This window comes from Hydra vulgaris, chromosome 01 (assembly GCF_038396675.1).
Source record: "Hydra vulgaris chromosome 01, alternate assembly HydraT2T_AEP".
Classification (NCBI taxonomy): Eukaryota; Metazoa; Cnidaria; class Hydrozoa; order Anthoathecata; family Hydridae; genus Hydra; species Hydra vulgaris.
This window is the reverse complement of record NC_088920.1, coordinates 21,644,162-21,667,500: the sequence shown is the minus strand read 5'-3', so window position 1 is coordinate 21,667,500 and position 23,339 is coordinate 21,644,162. Positions and strand designations below refer to the sequence as shown.

Genomic DNA, 23,339 nt, shown 5'->3' with positions numbered 1-23,339 from the left:
ATAAGTACTATAAATTCTAAAATAAACATTGATGAAGAACAATATAATTACAACTTACAGTTCTCTTAAAGATGGAAAGATTTTAAATGCATCATCTTCGATGATAGAAATAGGGTTATTATCTATAAATCTAAAACAAATGGTTTTATTTTTTTAATGAACTTCATTTTAATGAACATTTGTATAACTTGAAAACTTAAAAAAAAAAAAAATCTTAAACAAAAATTACAAATGGCTATTTACAGAAAAAATTTTTTTCTCTACAACAGTTATTTTCGATAATTTTGAAAATTTTGCCATAATTTTAACATAAAAGAATATTTTTTTAAATCAATTATTATAATTACATCTAGTACAACCAAAACCAGTAAATGAATGTTGCCTCAACACCAAAAGCACTAACAATGTAACCACGGGACTGTTTGTGTTCTGATGTTTTACAGCTGCTTATGGATTTAGCCTCTATTTGAGGTTTGAAAATTTTACTACCAGCAAACTTCAAAATGATTAAACTGAGTTTTAGAGCTATAACCTCATTAGGAGATAATAGGAGGCCACAAACATGAAGCCACAAGCAAAAATTTATGAGTTGAGTTAAAAAGATCCAGCAGGAAACAATTTAAAACAGATTTACATCTATGCCAGACGAAGTAAAGGTCAACACAGTTTTACTTCTTACCCATCTAAATTTCTACAAAAGGCCATCTACAAAAAGTAGTAAAGAGCTGGATGCAGTTAATATCTACCCAAGATTTTTATTGAGAAACCTCTAGCCTTTACTCAACCAATAGCCCCAGGGATATTTCAAGTCAGAATTTACTTCTTAGTATCCTTTGTCTAGAAAAGCAAATACTACAAGCAGCAGGACATGGGGCAGACTGTACTGGATTACATTTTACCATTAGAAAACTGTTCAATGAAAATTTTACTCAACAATAACAAAAAAATAATTATTATTGCTAAAAATGACATGTTGTTTTATTATGTTTTATGGTTAAAAAAATATGGAGTAGCAATAAAAAGTTTGTGCATTTTTAGATGTGAAATAAATTTACTCAAAAAATTACGTGCTTTGATTTTAAAATTTTTTTTAATTATTTAAATGTGTTTTATTATTAAAATTTAAAAGAAATGTTAGAATGTCAAGAACAATATTTCCTGCTTTGATTTAATAGATTATTTCAAAACAAAAAAGCTTTATATTTGTAAATTATATGAACAATAATAATCATGTAAACAATAAAGTACATTTTACAAAATTAATTAACATATTCAAAAATCATTTATTGATTGACTTTGTGCTTTCTATTCTGATTAGTTAAAAATAATGACTGAAAAAATATGAAGATTCCCAAAATGTTTACATATATCATGGCGCCCTATTTTTAAAAGTTTAATATTGAGACTTTAATAAAAAGGACCTAAAAAAACTGTTTCCCTAGCAACCGTATATTTACTATACTTTTGATTAATGCAATTAATCTTATTAAAGAGATTAAAGGACTATATTATGACTAAATTTGGATTTTTTTTAAATCAAAATATATGAACTCTTGTACAGATACTGTTAGAAATTTTTGTACAATTGCATTATTTTCAAGATAGCTGCCTAATAACAAAATGTTAAAAATAAACACTAAAATTCAAAATAAAAAAAAATCAGAGTTAATTGTATATTTTGACTTATATCAATTTCAACTAGAATTGTTTTTGATAAGACTCAAGATATAAAAAAATATAATGTTGAATAACCCTATATAATAATAAATTTATAATAAACCCTAAAGAAAAAATAAACCCAACATTCTTACAGCCCAAGTAAATAGCTAGAAGTTCCTCCATCAAACAAACTTCTAATTTCTTGAATTCCGTTGCCTGATAACTTTCTAAAAATTTAAAAAAGTTGTATTTATCTTTTCTGAAAATTTTTGAAAAAACAGTAAAAAAAGTAATAATAAAAGCATAGGTAATTTTTTGAGTATTAAAGAATAATAAAGTAATATTTGGCATTGTGTTATTCTTTGTCATTTTTAAACAAAAACATTATAAAAACGGGATTTGTTTGTACACGTGCAATCAATAAATCAATAACGCGCTATAAGAAAATTTCAACTTTCGGTAAGGTAAAGTGTCCATTGACACATCTTAAGAAAATATTTGTTATTTTTTTTGGCTGTGAGGAACTAAATTTGGTATGCAACATATTTACCAATGGTGCCATAAACTGATAAAGAGTTTAATTAGTTATCTAACATTATTGATAGATAATTAATTTTGTTTTTGGGGTTCAACTGTCAATGCATATGAGGTAACATTGACAGTAGTATGTTTTATGCTGTAAATGTTAAAGTTACATCACGAGGGGTAATATTATCATCGGAATATTGACAAACAAAACATTTTAAATATATATTAGCACCAACCTACATTTTTGTTCTAAAAATAAGCAGCTTTGAAAAGTTGTGAAATTACAATGAAAATGTAATGTTATGTTATTTTTTGAAAGATATCAATTAGCTTCAGTTCTGATAGTGTCCACTTAAAAGTATTAAAAAGTATGTTAATTTATGATTAATTTTTTTTTTCTTAAAAAGTTTTCGAACTATTAAGCTTCACATCACGTTAATGGCTCAATATCTAATTACGACGAAATACCGGGGTGCATTAATTATTTGTTGGATTTTTTCGTTACAAACATTTTTTAGTGTCTGGTTTAATTTCAGAAACAACAAGAAAACTTTATACATTTTTAGGTTTTGATATTTTGTTCTTACCAATATTATGCAATATTGCTAGATTTTAACTTTTTGCAAATGTCAAAATGATCAAAAACCGATTTGAAGATTTAACATTTAATCTATTGGTGCATTTCTTTTTTTTTAAGAATTACTCTTTTAATTTAGGGTCTGCTTTGTTTAATTTCATTTCATGTAGTTTAAAAAGATTTATCCGATGTAAAACAATCCGCCAACTTTTGCTTGATTCTTGGCCTATGGTCAAGAATCAAGTCCACACGTCAAAGTAACCTTAGATGTATTAACCCCGCGTTATCTTGCACGGCGTATTTTTAGTGTGTTTATTGGTTTTTGGGATCACAAATAAAATCAACATGCTATAATAAATCTTTAAAATTTGTTTTACAAACTGTTAAATTGAAAAAGAATAATTTAATAAGAATAGGAGTAATAATATTTAGTAATAATACTAAGAAAATAAATGATAAAATCAAATAAAGGTTAGCTTGGACATAAAACTACGCTCTGGACAATATTTTCAGGTATTTATTATTGAGAACATCTTGGGGTAAAACTACAGTTATGAGACTTTTAATCCTTAAGAAATATTTATTGGCTTCAGTATAGACAACAACTATCTTATAGCCTGCTGTTGCATCGTATGTGGTAGCATGCGGCTACATCAACGGCATGGGACAGCAATCTATTTTCTTTTTTCATTTTAATAAATATTCCTTATGTTTATAAAGTCTCCACTGACGAGAGCGCAACAAGCAAAAAAATAAAATTATTTTAGACCGCTTAACTGTAGGATTATCATCTTGGTCTATAGAAACCATTTTTCTACCACAGATTTGCCAAAACTTTTGGACAACTTTTTGACAACGTAACTTGCTATAGCATCAACAACTTCCATTTTCTTTAGAAAGCTGACACTCTAACATTTGTGTAGAAAACAAAGTTTTTACATATTTAATTTACATATTGTTTCCAAAAAGAAGAGTTTTTAAATGTCTGAGAAATATTCTCTTCAAACAAATTAATATCTTTGTTTAACAGACTTCTTACTGCCAAAACCTTTTTATTGTTGCATACTTTTTAACAGCTTACGAAAAATCTAGTACTGCTCTTTTGTTTATACTTACCAAAGCATAGCTCTAAAGGATCAACTTGGACGCGATAATGAATCATCAAACGGTCAACACGAATAGCTGAATACTTGAATAAAACCCAATCTTTTCAATTAATAAAGCATTTTCATGGTTCAGGTAAAAACAATGATTTTTGAACTACTTAGAGCTGAAAATACTTGTTTTCTTATGAAGAAACATACAAATTTCTTTTATTACATAAACATAAATTGCTTTGATTTTTTTTGTTTAATATTTTAGTTGTTCTTGTTAGTTTTCATTAGGAGTTCCTAGAAAAACCTATTTTGTCACAAAACACCATGGAAGAGAATTTAACGAGAAAGCCCACTCCATCTTTCTTACTGATATTATATATATGGCCAGATCAGGCATCAAACCTTGTACTTTTTGATTCTAACACAAGTCCTCTAATTACTGTGCATGGGTATTCAAAGTGCTCTAACTGTTGCAGTTAGTTTGTTTTGTTTTTTGTTACCAACCTGCTGTCTTCTTGATGATATGTAGCTATTGCTTGGTTTTATATTTCAACTAAAGTTTATACTGTTGCCAAGAAATGGCTAATTGTGCGTCAATACTGTATACCGAAAACTAAAGCTAACCTTTTACTTTGTTAGAAACAATACTTCACATGAATATTATTCCATGGATGCCTGCATAACATTGAATGCTGTTTATTCAATGTTGAAATTTTTTTGTAACGCCGAGAATTTCATAAAATAAACATCCCATAACATGCCATCTTAGCTATGTAAGGGGTCATCCAGTAATTACGTAGCTATTTTTGACAGTTTTGGATCCCTGACCCCTTTCCAGCTAAAAATCGTCACGCTTTACTGACCTTTCTTTCCTAAAATTAAGCAATAAGTTTGTAAGCCCTCATCCCTAATAATTTTTTTTGGGGGTTTTTAAAACCAAAAAAGATCTAAGAAAATTTAAAATATGATTGTATTTAAAAATATGATAATATTTTAAACTTTCTTAGCTGTTTTTAGTTAACTTATTAATACATTTTAATATATATATAATTTAATTACTATTTTTTAACATTATTTTTTGTACTCCGAGAGTTTATCTAAAATTGTATAAATTAACAGTGATTAAACTAGGGTTAGGACTATTGTAATTGTAATTGTAAAAATTAAATACAATTACACATTACAATACAATTTTTATTTACAGATTTGCAATATATTGCAAATTTTATTTTTTACATATTTAGATTTTGCATCACCTATCTTGTGATGTATTTCTAAGCTCTAAATGGCCGCAAAATATTGCCTGTCTGATGATAGCCTTACTATTATGAAAAATAACATTCAAAAATTATTTTATTCAGCCCTTTTATTTTTTCCTCTTGATTTTAATGCTGCAAAGGAACTTAAAATATATATGAAAATTAACTTTAGTATCACAAACAGTTAAACATAATAATTCTTCTTTAATAAAAATGTTAATGTCTTTTATTACAGTAACAATATATTGTTATTGTATTACAAAGACGAATTACAATACAATATTTATTGTTATTGTAGTGTGTCATTACAATACATTTTTTTTTCAGATATTGTTATTGTTTTATAAAGATGAATTGCAATACAATATTTATTGTTATTGTATTACAGAATTACAATAGTTGTAAATCACAAGTATTGTTATTGTTTCTAAATTAAGTTAATACAATAACAATAATTATTGTTACTGTTATTGTTTTCATTACATTTACAATAGTCCTAACCCTAGATTAAACGGACAAATAATCTTCAAGCGTAATTAATTTGATAAATATGTAATTAGCTGATTGGCAAAAACTAAGTGTTGTGTCGTAGGCATTACTTATAATGCAAACACGGCGGAGTATATATTAAGATTAAAATACTTTATGTTTATTTCGTATTTTCGTATTACTGTTATTTAATAGTTATTATATTAGTATTTTTATTTAATAATTATTTTATTATTAATTTTTTTTCTCGATGATATAGCCGTGACTGTGGCTACAGCAATATCATTGATTGAAAGACGCAGATGCAGCGGAGTCTTCATTAATCTATGCTGTGGATGACGTCTTCGAAGCTTTTAGAAAACAAATAGCGGTTGTGTTTGAATGTTAAAGTTAATGTAACTATAATAATGTGATCTTCTGGTTGGTTCAGAAAACTACACTATCTCATTTACGGGTTATTTAAAAAGTAATAATACAATATGTTGTGGTTACGAACTGTATATATACTAAGATTGATTTTTGTCAATAATATTCGCGGTCGGATGGTAATACAATAACAAAAAATAAATTAACAAACGAGTGAAATCATTAGTGTCTCAGGGAAACTTATAATAATTGGATAAATGATATATTAGTCGCAGTGTACGTACATGAAATGAGTGTTTATGTTTGGATAAACACTTTTTTAATCAAAAGAAATATTTTTTTAAATTTATTAATCTAATAAAATCCCAGCTCCTTGAACAAATTGTCACAAAGTCACTAACCCATCCCCTTCCATACAACCTCTTCACTTTACGACAAATTTTCTTTTAATCTTTTAAGATCTTTTCAGTCATTTTGAAGATGCTGAAGATGAATAATTGATAGCGGGGCCATTCAATCCTAAGTAGAGTAATGTTTTTTTATAAGACACCTCAGATTTTTCTAAAACTTGTGATTTATTACATATTCATAAGATTAAAAAATTTCAGCTTTTTTAAAGTTCTTAGGAAAACAGTATTTAAATAATATTTTCTTTCAAACAAAAAGTTTTATTTTAATTTTTATAATGATTTTTAACGGCTAATAACTTTTAAACAAGTCGATTTCGTTCTCTAAATTTTTTATAGTCGTAATTGAGCTATGGATACTTTTAGGAAAGCTACGAAATAAAAAATTTTGAATTTTTTTTTTCTTTTATGGCGGGTTGTTTTAAAAACCAAAAAATGTTATTTGTGATTTGTTAATTAAAGCTTATAAACTGTTTACGTCTTTAAAATTAGTTGAATGTACAGTGCCATCTTATTAAATTTAGTAAATCTAAAAAAAAAATGCTTTAAATCAGTATCAAATCAAAACTAAAAGTCTCGGTCTTTTAAAAAGTAAATTGAATCCCAATAATATTTTGTAGTCATCATAAGAAAGTTTACTTGTCGAAGTAAAAAAATGAACATCGTAAATACTGTTGTTGTCCGTAGGTATCGTTGTAGGTATTGTTGTAGTTATTGTTGTAGTTTGTAGATATTTTGTAGGTATTGTTGTAGTCCGTAGGTATTGTGGTAATCCTACAATGCTTTTGAAAAAGCATGCAAAAAAAATGGGAGTAAGTTTTAACATTCAACTAATACTTTTGGTATTAAAAAAATCTCCATTTAAAAACTTTGTTTTTTAGATTCTTATAGAGCTATTAGTCTCTCATTTTCAAATTTTTATGTCTAAAAATTCTTTGTCAAAAAATCTGCACTAAATTCAGAAAAGTACTGAATTGCGAACTTTATGATATAAAGGAAAACAAATACCAAGAAAGTGATATTTATATTGGAATTTTGGTAAATAGGAAACTGTTTTAATTAAACGTTTTGAAATAAAATAACAAAATTTATTTAGTTATTTAAGTGCTCCAAAATAATCTAGCGGTCTTATCATAGAGCACCATGGAGAAAAATTTACCCGCAACCAACCTTGAATACTTGGTTCTGATTCAAAACTCTAACCATTGCACCACAACTGATTTTTCGAATAAACTTAAATTAATTCAAAACAATGTTGAAGGCGGGAAAAAATACTATTTTAACACTCATTCCAGACAATAGCAAGTCAGCAGTACAACAACTCAGTAGTACATTCGACAAAAGCAGCACCACAACTCAGCAAAACATTCGACTTCAAAATGGTCTGAAACACAAACTAGAGAACTTAAAAGAAAAAAAAATTTCAAAATCTTCTCAAAAATCTGTTAGATAGATAAGTAAGAGATAATTGCAGAGATTTTTATGGTAATTTACCTCCATAAAGCCGAGGTTACTATAGACGAGGAGGCAACTTAATTGTGGTGATAACCCTCTCTCAACTCTATAACTCCAAAACACAAACTTTGACAAACAAGGTCTTACGCGGAGAAACAAGTTGAGCGTGGTACTACCAGAAACGTGATGGGAATCAAAATCGGAACCTCTTGCTTGTGAAGCGAGCGCTTTACCACTACATCACTACCGCAATGCAATACTAATTGCAGAGGTTTTGAATTCTATCAATGTGATGAATGTTCAAGGGTTTTTCCAAAAGAAAAAGAAAGTGATGAAAATGTAATTTTATCATATTCAAAAACAATTTCTTTTACCCAATGGACACAAGATCTAAATAAAATTATCTTAAAATTTGATTGTCTAATTTTGTAAATTAAGTGGTGATTACCTGTGAGTGTTGCTTCTAATATGCATGCAGTTAATATCTGTCAGTACCATCAAAATGTAAAGCTTCTTGTTCAGTAAATTCCAAGAATAGCGAATTACAAAAGCTGATTTTATGGGCTGTTATTTAGAAAATAAATATTGTATGCTGTGTAGTTGTGATAATTGTCCAGGAAAAGATGTTTTGACTAATTAGATTGGCAGTTTGATTGATGTTAATCAAGTAGGTTAATTTTTGTCAATGGAAAGATTGAAGTTTCTAATATACTTTAGCCTCAGATGGTTTGCAATTTACGAGAGCATTATTTTAAATTATAAAGTTAAACCACCTAGTTGCAACATTTAAAAACTTAAAATAAAGTTAAGTTTTAATTCTCATTGAGATTGCAAAAGCTATAGTTTTATAACTAGCTGGTAACTATGGTTTTATAAATAGCTGGTAACTATGGTTTTATAATAAAGGACACAGTGCAAGGTCTCCACTAGAATAATAGCGCAGCAGCATTACACCCCTTTGTTGTGTATTTTCAAAAAGATGAAAAACATGTCTGTCATAGTTACTATATTATATCAGACCATCAAAATCACGGAACAGATGCTGTTCATTAGTTCATCAATAATTTTATTGATAAACTTTAAAAACTAAAAACATTTGAGTAACTTTATTCATTTTAGTGGCAGAGCATTTTGCAATAAAAATGCTAAAAGTCCTTGTATTGAAGTCGAGGGAGGAGTATTTTTGTACAAAGCAGTGTTCAGTCCTTTAACAGCTCCATTGACAAACCAAGCAAAATATACAGCTGGTGTTTTAAATACATTAAAGAAATTTTGCTCATTTTAGAAATCTAAAATCTTAGAAACTTGAGACATTCCTTTAGCATTTCTCAAATTATATAAAATCAATATGATTTTTAAAATATTTGACACAAAGCCCTTGTTTGGCACAAAGCCCCTTTAACACAAAACCCTCTTTAAATTAAGGAATACTTTTAATATGTCTTAATATATACTAAAGTTAATAATCAAAAATAGGATATTCTATAAAACATTAATTACACAGGTCTACAAAAAAATACTTTTTTCCTGTTGCATGAGATATTTAAACTGATGTATTTTTATACGCTGAATCCAAATATAAGGTCCGTTTTTGTTTGCAAGCTCTAGTTTTTTTGCAATAACCAATTTATTTATTCTTTAAAAATTACGATTTTCATATATTATTCAATAGTTATAAAAATAGTAACCATGTCATTGTTTTTATTAGATCAAATATATAATATTTAGATCAAATATATAATATGATGGCTTCTTCAAATTGACATAAGTGCGAGCATAATCCTAATTCATTCTGTTATCTCTGTGGTTGCTATACACGTGTTCGACAAAGACAAAACATTACTAATTTTGTAAAACAAGCATATAAATCGTATTTTGATATTAAACTTGGCGACCAAAACAAAAGTAAGCTCCACAAACTGTGTGCCATATTTTTGACGAAAGTCTTCGAGATTGGACAAAGGAAAAAAAAGGAATTTACCTTTTAGAGTCTCCATGGTTGGGAGGGAATCACTAAATCACATTGACAACTGCTATTTTTATCTTATTGATACTACTGGTATTGGCAAAATAAAGAGGCAAAAAATAGTTAATTCCAACAATCTTTTAGACCAATTCGACATTCTAACGAGATTCCATTTCCAATTTTTAAAGGTTCATTTTCGTCAGAAGATGAACAAAGCATATCTGCTACAGAAGCAGAAGAATTTTTACCAGATTCGGAGGATTTCTTATCTAATGCTAAACAATTCAATTTGCCTCAGCGTTTTAGTCAGACAAAACTGAATGACTTAGTTCGTGATTTAGGACTTTCTAAATAAGCAGCAGAAGTATTAGCGTCACGTTTAATAGAAAAAAACCTACTCGATAGCTTTTCAAAAGTTTCTTACTTTAAAACAAGAGATGAAACCTTTGTTAACTTTTTTTTAGAAGTCAATTTATTTGTTTACTGTCTTGATATTTCAGGTCTCCTATTACAGTTGGGTATTTCTGTATATAATCAAACAGAATGGAAACTTTTTATCGATAGCTCAAAGTGAAGCCTCAAATGCCTCATATTGCACAATACAAATTTTTTTGGTTCTGTACCAATTGGTCATTCTATTTATTTGCGAGAAACTTACAATGCCATTAAAATGGTGCTTAACTTGATTAAGTATCACAAACACAACTGGATTATTTGTGTAGATCTAAAAATGGTTAACTTTCTACTTGGTCAGCAAAAAGGTTTTACAAAATTTCGATGTTATCTCTTTATGTGGGACAGTCGAGCAAGAAATTAACACTGGATACAATAGGAATGGCTCATTCGCAAGACACTCACAGTGGACTCATATGCACAATATTTTGAATGAACCCATTGTTAGTCGAGATAAAATAGTTTTTCTAACTCTCCATCTTAAACTTGGGCTCATGAAACAATTTGTTAAAGCACTGAAAACTGATAGTGATTGTTTTCAGTATATAGTTACATCATTAACAGGTTCGTCAATCGAGAAAAAAAAGGAAGGAGTTTTTAATGGGCCACAAACTTGCTATCTAATATAAGATAAAGAATTTATTAAAACAATGAATAACAAAGAGAAAACGGCTTGGTTGTCATTTGTGGTTGTTGTAAAAAACTTTCTTGGAAATAAAAAAACTGTTCAGATTTCGTTGATAAAATTTTGAAAACTTTTTTTTGATCTTGGATACAAAATGAGTATAAAATTTTATAGATAAATAGTCATCTTGGCCAGTTGTAATTAAACAATATAATCTGCAATCTCGTTAAAAACTAAAGTAAAACATGATTTTGTTATTAATCCAAGTCCTAGCAAAGTTATTAAAAAGTTAATAACTTTGCTAGGATTTGGATATTTATAAAATGTTCATTTTAAATAGTTCCTATTTTATTTTAATTTGTTTTCTGCTTTTGTTTTAGTTTTGTAAACAACTTTTATTGTAAAAAACATATCCTAGCATTTCCAATTGAATTTAAAATCTGTAAAAATGTTTTGCAAAATAAAAAAAACATTTATCTCAAAAAGTCTGTAGCTTTAAATAAAAATCTTATGCCAGATTTGAATTCAGCGTATCAAAATTATGTAAGAACAAGTGTCAAATTCAATGCAATAAATTTTTTGTAGGCCTGTGTTATTAAATAAGTTAAAAATACAGAGTAATACGTTAAACTAACTAGATGCTGCATTTATAAATACGGTATGTTTCTTTTTACGGTGTTCATTTTTTCTTTTCCTTTTTCCTTTCTTTAGGTGCTCTTATAAGTTTTAATGATTTTATCTATCACAGAGCACCGCGTAATAGCAATTAATCAGCAAACTTAGGCCTTCTTCCTTACCATTAATGCATATATAGTTAACCACCCGAATAACCCGGATGTTTAGTTTGTGTGTGTTTATAGCACGAGTTTTTAAAGAAATAATTACCCAATATGTGACATTGGTAAGGAAGAAAGCGTAAACTTCCTGGTTAAATGCTTCTCCATGGTACTTTGTGATAAGATCCTCTTCTTGGAATACCTTAATAACTAATAAAGAATGATTAATAAAAAAAATTTAAAAGATTTGCAGCTGCAGCTCTTCTATGACAAATTTCCTTAGTTTATACTATTTTCGATACTAATTCTTTTTGTAACCTGGTATTGAGGTTGCCAACATCTATTATTAATTTTTACGATAAAATTTAGTGTTTTAGAGTTTTGTTTACAAATTAAAAAAACCAAAAAAAAAAAAAAAAATTCAAAAAATCGAAGTTTACTAGATAGCTGTGTAATTTTGCTTTATGTATATTTACAATACAACAAGTCTTTATTTTTCTCTACATATTTTGTTCACACTAATATTTTACGTGAAACATTTTAATTCATATATATTAGAATTATGGAAGAATTATTTGTTTGAGTTAGATAAATTTAAATGAGTTTAACTAAAAACAGTATAGTCATTTATTCTTCTTCTAAAGAAAAAAAAAAAGAAAAAAATTAATGGTATTATTAGTAAAGGTTCTTAACTCAAACCTACTCCGATGCTGTTTTTTATTACCGCTACAAAAGTATGAAGAGATAAAAAGGAAAGCTGTTATTTAGTGGTTTGTGTAATACTTCCATGACTTAGTTATTTTTATAGGTCAATAGCAATGTTTAGTTGGTTTTTTGATTTTTATAATTAATAAAGTTTTAAGATATTTTGATAGGAAATTATGTTATAAATGCAAACTAATTTTATAATATTTATGTTAAAAGAAAATTAGAGATGCTCAAAATTTTCCTTAAAAAGCTTTATTTTATTGAAATGTTAATAAATTTTACTAAAAAATTTTTTTTTCTCACTCAACTTCAAATCTTTGCTGTAAATAAATCATAATCTAAAACATTTTGCTCATTTCTTTCAAAATGTTTTTGTGCTATTTTTTCCAAAGTTTGTGTTTCACAACAATGTTTCAGAAAAGATTTTAATTACATTGGTGTGCTAACTTGCTTCTATTAATGCTTTTCAGGTATAGCATTAGTCAGGTTTGTTAAAAGGATGCAGGATACTATTTTATGAAGGGATAATATCTCAAAACATTTATTTCAAACATTCTTTTGACAATCTATGGTATATCCATAATTTTGTCAAACTAAGGTTATAGTTTTGGATATTGCAAAAATTGTAAATTCAATCTGTTATTATTGGTAAGAAGTATTAACAAGTTTGTCAGAGTTTTATAAAAAATAACACAAAAAAGATCTCAGCTATTGTGTAAAGTTTTTATGTAGGCAGTCTAAAGAATGTTGTCATCTACCAATCTTGTAAATTTTTCAAGTTTTGAAAACTTTTTATTTAGAAAGATGTAAGCATAAAAATGGAGCATCCACAAAAAATTGAATCAGTGCATCATTAAGTTATTCTACGAACATTCATACTGAATACTAAAATAAGAACTTTAAAACTTGCTGGAATTTTAAAATTACAATCACAATTTAAAATCGTATCCTTAAACTGTATGAATAACCTTAAGAACAACTAATAACAGTAGATTAGTACTAGAACACTCGACTTGCAATCAAAAGTTCAAATCCAGTCTACGCCTCTAAAGTACCATGCTTGACTTGTTTCTTCATGAAGTAACCTTGTTTAACAAGATATGTGTTTTGGAGTTTAGTGTTATGAGAGAAAGTTGCATATAAAATTGGTAAGACAAAAGTTAAGTAGCCTGCTCAAGTGTAGTTACTCTTTATGGAGCCTTAAGGAGGTGAATTTAATTTAAAATTATTATTAATGAGCAATAAATTCTGGAAATTAAATTTTTAGATTCAAGAAACATTCTGGAAATTAGAAATATTTGATTTGCCATAAATTTTAATTTAATAAAAAAATAATCTCGTTTGAAAAAAATATTTTACTTAAAAGGATTTATTATATATTAAAATAAGTTAACAATAAATTATGGATTTATTAAAGTTCTTTTCTTTTTTGTGGTGAGTTGAAATTTAATGTATTTTCATCAGATCAAGAAAAAGTTTGGAAGAAACCAAATTAAGTGCTTAAAACATAAATGTGTTTAACAGTGAAGTAAAGTTGAAGAAGTGTTTTGGTGTCAGGGCGTATGGATCAATGTGTCTAAATAACAGTTTCATCCAAAATATGTGGAATAAATTGGGAATAACAATGTGAATGGACAGCAATAATCACAGAGCTTAATCACTTTGAAATTATTAAAAAATTAGTTTGTACTATAAATAACTTATCGTACAAGGTAATAAAAGTTTGTGCTGGCCCTACAAGCTATCAGAACACTAATGAATTAAGTTTCAGTAACAATTTTAGTTGATTTATGTTTAGGAGATGAATATTTTTTATTTTGAAGTGCTATATTTTATTTATTATTCATTAATATAAAAAATTGTTTTGTGTCATATTATTATGTTTAATTGGTATAATTCAGTTAAAAATATACTTATAAACTCAATAAAAAGTTACACTTGAAAAATTTATGGGTGGATGAAAATATTTTTGATGTGCATTGTTGGAAGGTAGCACATTATATGATATTGTGTCTGCCTCAATAGGTTATGGTGGTTAAAACTTGCATATCAAATACTTTTCTGATATCTGTGTAGGCATAAAAATTGTAGCATTTTTTATCATATATCTAAATTACATTAAACCAAATTGCATATAGTTAAACTATTTTATAGTAATAATTTTTTGAAAATAAGACGATTTAAATTGCTTAAGTTATTTAATCAAAAATAACCAACTACATAAAAAAGTATATATTTTAAGAAATTGTTTATTCTGCATTTTTTCTATTTGAGTGTTTATTTAATGTGTGTTTAAATTTTTAATAATTTAATACCTTATTGTTATATAACAGAATTTCAATTCTGTTCAGTTCAATTATTCTTTTCAATATCAATTCTGATTTTGGTGCACTATGTTTGGCGTGTGTGTCTAGTTTGAAATAATAAGCTATACCAAATTGATTAATTGTGGTATTTAGTTGATTTAGATGATTATTATTTGCTAGAAAAAGCAAAATATCTATATCTATATATATGTATATATATATATATATATATATATATATATATATATATATATATATATATATATATATATATATATATATATATATATATATAGATATATATATATATACATATATATATATATATATATATATATATATATATATATATATATATATATATATATATATATATATATATATATATATATATATATATATATATATATATATAGATATATATATATAGATATTATATATAGATATTTAAGCAAAATATCTATATATATACTATAGTTCAAAAATAATCATTTAGAATGATTTTTTATTTTGATAACTTTTGCAGTTTAATGCAATTTAAATTAAAAATGTTTTTAGTTTATCGTTTAGTCATAATATACAAAATGAGAGAATTTAAACCAATCTTGGCTCTTGAAGAGCTAAAGCAAAGTAGACAAATTACTGTGCATGTTATGACTCATGATGGAAAAGAAAGTTTAATTACAGTTTATGCTGGAGACCAAATTAAAGCAATTAAAGAAAAAATATTAGGAGAAGAAGGTGCAAAGGATGTCCCAAACTATAAAGTAAAATTTCTGCAACATTAATTTTATATATATATATATATATATATATATATATATATATATATATATATATATATTTATATATATATATATATATATATATACTCTTATGCAAGATATCAACATTTAAATCATATATATAATAATAAAACTAATATAGAAGCATTACACATCTTACGCATGAAATGGCAGTTTTACGTTAAGGCTAAGCCATTTACGTCACGCTAAAACTTTTATTTATTGTATTATTTAAATTGTCTCAAGATAAAGTGTATTTAGTAAACACTTAAATAAATTGTTTTATACTTGAAAAAATCCCAAACTGAGTTAATAAAAAAAAAATTAAAAATTTAAGAGTTTTTTTGTTTGAATTGAATATGATTTTAAGATTAAAAATTTTATCCTAATTTTGAAGGAATGTAAAACATTTTTGCAACTTTTTTACTAAAGAAATAGTTTTTTTCTTTACCTAAAGTTGATTTCATAAGTAATATTTGTTATAGTTTAAAAAAGATTTTAAAGTTTTTAAAAGTTAAATTTAATTACAATCACTTTAAAATGTGCTAATGATGCTTACTTTTAACTTAACTTTTAACAATGTAAGCATGTAAGCTTTTCTGAGTTTCGTTAACATACTTTACGCTTTTCTGTCTATAATCTTATAACAACGTCTGTATATATATATATATATATATATATATATATATATATATATATATATATATATATATATATATATATATATATATATATATATATATATATATTATGTCTGTTTTTGCATTGCTTTGCACTTATGACAGTTTGGATCTATGCGGATTCATAATTATTCCAATGTTGGCAAATTCTTTCGGCGCATTTATGCCAATTTTTACTTATTCCAATTTGCACTTATGCCAGTAATTGTAACTGCTTTGCATTTATGCTAGATTGCATTTATACCAAATCGCACTTATGCCAAATCAGACATTTGCCAATGTTTGTAAATTCTTTTGGTATATCTATGCCAATTTGCACTTATGTCAGTTTGCACTTATGCAGTTTTTGCAACTGCTTTGCATTTGCAAGCTGCTTTACATCAATTCACACTTATGCAAGGTTGCATTTACACCAAGTACGCACTTGGGCCAGTTCAAACTTACATCAGTTTTTTCAAAAACTGGCCTAAGACAATTTGCACTTATACCCATTTCAAAATAAATTAATATATTTTTATTTTTGTACATTCTTTGTATATTTTTGTATAATTATGCATTAAAAAAGTTTAATTATGTACTAAAAATTTAATTTAGGTTATTTTATTATCACCACGGCGTGTTTTAGAAGACCAAAAAACTATTGAACAAGAAGGTCTTATTGATGATGATCGGTTTCTAATTTTTCCAAAGCGCAAAGATGCTGGTAATCCTTTCAAATATACAAGTAGTAGCATCAAAGGACCAGATTTGCCTGCAATCAAAAAAGCTACTTTGCATATAGGTTTTTTATTTTATTTATTATGTATGTATATGCATATGATTATATTTTATATTATTATTGTTATATATATATTATAAATATTAAATAATATACATTATATATATTATGAATGTATGTACAGTGCTTTAAAAGTCTTTAGTTTTTTTTTTGCCCAAATTCCCAAATAGATTTGATTAGGTTCAAATCAGATGATTGAGCTAGGACAATAAATTTACTTTTTTTTTCATGTATGCCTAGACTGTACATGCTATTTGAGCGGATGTCATATTTTGTTGAAACACCTTTTTTAATATAAAAGCCACCTTTAATACCAACACTCCCATTGGCACCTTGCAACCTTGGTACAACAAAGCGATTAATATACTTTTTAGATTTAAATCTTCTAAAAAAAATATTGCTTTTTCTATTTATTATCTATTATTTAAAGTTACTCTCACCACTAAAGACTACTTGCTTTGGCTTTTCCGAAAACCATTAGATTCTCTTCTACACCACCTTAATCATGTGAGCGACATAAACAACAGGTAGAGGAGTTGGGAATATCTTTTATATGTTAAATTTGTCAAATATTCCCTGTTATGGAAGGCTTAAAGGATTTTTTGTTTTTATTGTTATTTATTTTTATTATAATTATATTTAATTTTTTTTATTATTAATTTATATGAAGTTATTCATAACAGCAATTTTTTATAAATATTTAAAACTATTATAAAAAAAACTGCCGACAAATTGTATTAAATTGAAAGGCATAAAAATAATTTTTTAAATGAAAATTAAGAAAGTTAAGCAAGGAAACACAGGAAACTATGATTTTCTCTACAATATTAGACTTTTTTATATGAATTGTTCATAACAATTATTTTGATAAAAAAAGGCCTTTCAGGTTGAGCACCTAATATGGATGCAATTTCTTTTTTTTAAGTGGCAACATGAAACTCAACATGTTGTAGCAAGAGAATTATTACGATCTACCCTATCACAGTTATTTATTGACATATTGTAATTGTAAATTAAAGATGACAATTTTTATCTCTTTTACTGTTGTGAAAAGTGTTCTCAACTTTTGATTTTGTCGAAATAGCAACTGTGCACTTTCTTGTCTAGTCTTTATATTTGCAAACAAGATTACTGTTTTTGTAAAATACTGTCTCTTGGTGCTTTATCAGGGTTGATACTTTGATAAAAAAAGTCTTTTCATTCCTTGATTAGCCATCAAGGGTCCTGTGTAGTATAGTTTATGGTTAGCAAGTAATCAATAAGGTGTGCTTTTGTGAATATTCTGAAACACAACAATCTATGGTGTGTAACTGTAAATGATTGTTTTGGGAATGGACAAAAAGGATTGGAAATATAAGAAATCAGGAGTAAAATTTTCAACATTGTCAATTCTCTGACTATAAGTTTTCTTGATTAGAAAATCCATTTTGCCATAAAGCTTATGTTTGTATACTTAGGCTGGTTGGATATGAACTATGACTATGGCCCATAAGTGTTTATTTGAGCAGTGAGCTTCTTTTATTGAGGAAATTTCAAAAGGAAAAAATAGAAGTTAAATTTTTTAAATTTTTTGAATTTAAAAAAAAAAAAAAATTCAAAAGTAATGTTCAAAAAAAAAAAAAAATTTAATGCGCTTTTAGACGAATTGTATTTAAAATATAAAATAATTTATATCAAATATAAAATGTTTTTAACTTTTTTATCATTTTTATGTTAAAAATAATTTATTTTGTTACTTATAGGTGAAGAGAAAGGTACTGCAGCTACAAACACAGGTATAGGATGTCCTGGAATGTTTGACTTTTTTGGTGAGCTAAAGAAGATTCTTATTTCATTAACTGAAGTCGCCAGTCTTTTGCAATATGTAAATAATGAAGAGGAACAAAATTCAGATACTGAAGCGGAGGATCATGATATTCCAGTATATTTTTTTTATTTATAATAATAATTTAATAATAAATGTAGTTTTAAATTATTTGTATATAGTAAGTATTTATATATGTTTACATGTTATTTTTAAAAATAATTAATATTTACAGCTAGCTACTTAGATTAGTGGGTTCATCATCGTTTAAATGAAATAAGTATATGGAGTCCAGCTGGTCTGTGTGTTTACATCCTTCTGTTAAACTAATGCAGTATTTAGGTGAAGTTTAAGAAAAAAATTGTTAACAGCAATTTATCAAATGGAGGGACCAGATTAATTTTAGTTCTAGTTCTGCTACTAATTGATTATTGCAGAAAATCATTGAAAAAATCACCCGCTGCAAATCTGAACCATATAATTGCGAGTTGACATTGCAACAATTGGTGTGCAAAAGCCATATAAAATTAGTTGACAGGTAAGCAAAAAAAAGCTACAAAAGAAAATGTAACTAAAAATGTTAACACAGAAAATGAATGTTAACAGATAATGAATGCTGACATTCATTATCTGTGTTAATTGCAGAAGCCATTGCAGTGGGTGATTTTCGTAAATGATCTCTGCATATTTTTTAGTTTAAACAATAAATATAAAAACTCCTTAAGTATTTTTATTTACTCAATAATTAAAATTTTATCTACTAAATAACTTATCTACTAAATAATTAAATTTAATCTACTTAATAATTTATCTACTAAATAATTAGCTATCATTTTTTAAGTTTCATGTTTATCTCCAACTTTTATTTGCATAGTTTTTATTTTTTTTTAATTAAATATAACTTAAAGAAAGATTTAAAACAAATATTTGAAAACCAATCATGTCTCAAAAGAGTATCTTCCTTAGAATCTTACTAAATCAAGTGGTAGTTTCATATGAGGGTTTTTTCAAAAGAAAGAGTTTTTTCAAGGGTTTTGTTTTAGAGGAAGTTTCAAAAGGGTTTTTCATTTTCTAGTTATTCTTAATTAATAAAAATAGTATTGGAGTTAAATAAATTATCCTTTAATAAAACAAGCTCACTCTAGCTCTCCATCTGCCACATGTTGATATGGTTACATTAAAGAGAATTTGAAGTTTAAAAAAAAAGCACTAAAACTGAATACTTCATTTAAAAAAAAAACTTATTTGAGATGCATCAGAGGTGGAAAAGATGCATCCATAAATAAATATGTAGTAGATATATATGTAGTCAAAATGCACTTGTAGTAGTAATAATACTTTTACTAAAGTTAATTAAAAGAAAATTAGTGAATGTTTCACCTTTTAAATTAAGTTAATTTTATTTTGAATTTTTTTTAAGAAATTTTTATTATTTGAAAAATCCATTTTTAAATAACAAAATTTCATATTCTTGTTGATCCTTTTTTTCAAATTTTAGTTTTTGTATATTATTATGAGTGTAGAAAATTTATTTTGGTTTTTTTTAATAGATATTTTACTTCAAAGTAAGCTAAAATCTTTGGTAACCTAGGTAACAGTAAAACATTGCAAAAATGTTGCTTAACTTTCTAATCATATTTCTTCATTGTAATAATCATTAGGAACCAAAAATGTAACTAATAAGCAACAATGTTTTAAGAAACATCTAAAACTAAATATATATAAAACTTATAAATTAAATTTTTTCAGTTATAAGTAAATAAATATAAAGTAGTAAATAAATAAATATAAATAAAACTTAAAAATTATGTTTTCATAAACAAAATCATTCAGCCTACTTAACGATCAATTACTACCAAGATCGTCAGACAACAAAAATTGCATTAAAGTCATCTAATCCCCAATTACAAAAGAGTGCATGGGATTCTGGGATATGTATTGAAGCAAGATAATAATTAATAATATAGGTTTTTTTTTTTAATAAAAATTACTTACTATCTTAAATAATATATAATGCTCTGATACATTATTATATGATAAAATGAGATTAATAAAGCTGAAAATTAATTTGAATTTCTAGAAAGCATAATTTCAGAAGTTCAAATTAATTGTTTCAATTTGGCAGATGCTGTAATATTTGCATCTGAGCTTAAGTCAACAGAAAATACATCAAAGTAAGCAAGAAAAAAAATTTATTTGAACTTCTAAAATGAAAGAAGATCATGTTGTTATGTATTGTTGCTTATCAAAAAGAAAATGGTAGCTTCCTTGTCACTGCGGATGTCTGAATAACTTTCACGAGTTACCAAATAAGATCAACTCAAGGTTATAAGTATATATGAGTGAAAAAATCAAAAATAAATTTTAAGTTTTTAAATTATAACATGACTAAATAATTATGTTTTAAATAAGTTTTAAAAGATTTATAAATAAGGTATAAATAATAAAAAATATATACAAAAAATTTTATAGTTAATTATTAGTTTAAAGATGTTTTGGAGATTTCCTTTAAAAATTTCGGTTTTGGTTGAACATTTTGCAATGTTCAACCAAAACCGAACATTTTGCAAGATTTCATGAAATTTGCTAAGGGATTTTTTGTTTGGCAAATTTTATTTGTATTTTCAGACGATCATGACAATCACAGAGCGTTGCATAACTACATGACATGACAGTTTTAAAGAAAAATGTTATCTTTGCGATCTGTTTCCCCTTATATCTATCAATTCAATTTCCCTTCTCCATCTAAGTTTTTCTTTAATTTAGCTTCCCCATTTTTATTTAATTTTAATTTTTTTTTGAATTTTAATATTTATTAGAGAAACTAATTTTTTAACTTCAAGTTTAAAAAGCACAAAATAGTTATATATTTTAAAATATTTAAATATTTATATATTTTAAAATATTTAAATACTTATATATTTTAAAATATTTAAATACTTATATATTTTAAAATATTTATATATTTTAAGATATTTAAATATTTATATATTTTTTAAGTAAATAATTTATATTTAATATATACATTTAATTTTTATATAATTGATATTAGTTTTGATATATTGTATGATATTTTCTATATTAATTTTAGATTGATCCTCTATGCTTAGGAAAACTAACTGATATGGGTTTTTCAGAACCACATTGTCGCAAAGCATTAATAATAAATCGTATGTGTCCCGTTCAAGCCATGGAGTGGCTACTGCTTCACTCTGAAGACGTTGATATTGACAGACCTCTCACAAGCGACGAGTTAGCATCGTATATTCCCGAGAGCAGAATAAAAGGGAAACGGTCCTTAGTTAAAAAAAAAGAGTTTGTACCAAATCCACGCTCTGTTAACAAGCTGAAAGAAATGGGATTTTCAGAAAGCGAAGTGTTGGATGCTTTAAAATACAGCGCAAATAATCAAGAGCGCGCTCTTGATTGGTTGTTAGGTGATCGTCAAACCGCCGAAGTAACCCCTGATGGGGGTCTCGATCCTCAATCACCATTATATATTGCAATCATGGATCATCCAGTGGTTCAACTAGGAATGACCAATCCTCGTATATTACATGCTTTCGAGGATATGTTAGAAAACCCTAATAACAGCGGTCAATATATAAACGATCCGGAAATTGGACCTGTGCTGTTGCAAATTTCGCGTATTGTGCAATCCTTTTCGCGCTAACTCTATAATTTTATGATAATTATGTTTTTTCTTTTTTTTTTGCAATTAAATTTTTTTTGTAAATTTTTCAAAGTATACTTTGATTGTAAAAGAAATCGCTATCAAAATCTAAAGATTTTAAAATATTGTAAATTATTTTTTACAATCATTTTAATCATATTGTTTAGTGTCGTATATGCATTTATTTCATGTTGTTACAAACGTTTTCCAGGTTTCAAATAGGTTAACCCGTTCTTTCAAACAATTTCCAAATTTATTGATAAATGAAAATAAAGATACTTATCCATTTCTTAAACAAAATAATGCAATTAATATAAATTTGTGTTTAACTTACAGAAATGCCACACCTCTAGGGGTCGCCACTAAGTCTAAAACTTCTCCCATGGGATTATTGAGACATTCTAGGAATTCATTTTGTCTGATACATTGACTCCATACATCAATTTGAGAAGAAATGTTAACAAAAACGAAGAGAAAAACGGTCTTTATAATCGCTTTATTCATTTTCTTTAACTTGTTTGTAGCTTTATAACCGGGTATACAATATTTTTAGTAACGACTAATATAAAATGACGTCAAATTGCAGACGCAAGCATTTGTAAAGTGGTAAGAGTGTTTTCTAAAAGAGTATTTTCTAAAAGATTTTCCAAGACTGAAGTCTTGGTAATTTTGTAAACATTTATAATTTTTGGATCATTTGTTATTTTGAATAAATATTATTTTTTGAATAAGTTTTTTGAGTGGATACCACTCCGGATTCTAAAAAGTGCTAAAAATTCAGCTTAAAAAATATTTAAAGGTAGTTTTTTTTTCTTTTGCTAACTATAACAAATATTTATACGAATATAATTTAGACAAAAGTATGTCGTTAGAACCAACTTTAGGCACTTGAGATAGAGAATAAAATGGGGTTAAATGAAACAGTTATAAATTTTAATAAAAATGTTT

The 23,339-nt window shown here is 26.3% G+C and overlaps 2 protein-coding genes across 3 annotated transcripts in view; one reads left to right on the top strand and one right to left on the bottom strand.

The window, feature by feature from the left end:
* The window catches only part of LOC136075201 (uncharacterized), a 43,306-nt gene extending 20,310 nt beyond the window's left edge, over positions 1-22,996 (bottom strand). Inside the window, exons 1-3 of one of the 2 annotated variants that reach the window (XM_065787670.1) lie at positions 22,726-22,996; positions 1,812-1,886; positions 59-130 (exon numbers count right to left, since the gene is read on the bottom strand). In XM_065787670.1, the coding sequence (XP_065643742.1) occupies positions 59-130; positions 1,812-1,886; positions 22,726-22,895 (317 nt within the window). In that variant the 5' untranslated portion in view covers positions 22,896-22,996. Of the gene's footprint in view, positions 1-58; positions 131-1,811; positions 1,887-22,725 lie in introns of those variants that run through there. The other variant, XM_065787671.1, reaches the window with a different exon arrangement.
* Positions 15,193-22,565, top strand: LOC100205986 (ubiquitin-associated domain-containing protein 1). The gene is made up of 4 exons (XM_065787672.1): positions 15,193-15,438; positions 16,731-16,917; positions 18,657-18,835; positions 21,810-22,565. Exons 1-4 carry the CDS (start codon positions 15,202-15,204, stop codon positions 22,389-22,391), a joined length of 1,185 nt encoding a protein of 394 aa, XP_065643744.1. The 5' UTR covers positions 15,193-15,201; the 3' UTR covers positions 22,392-22,565.
* Positions 22,997-23,339: the final 343 nt, after the last annotated feature.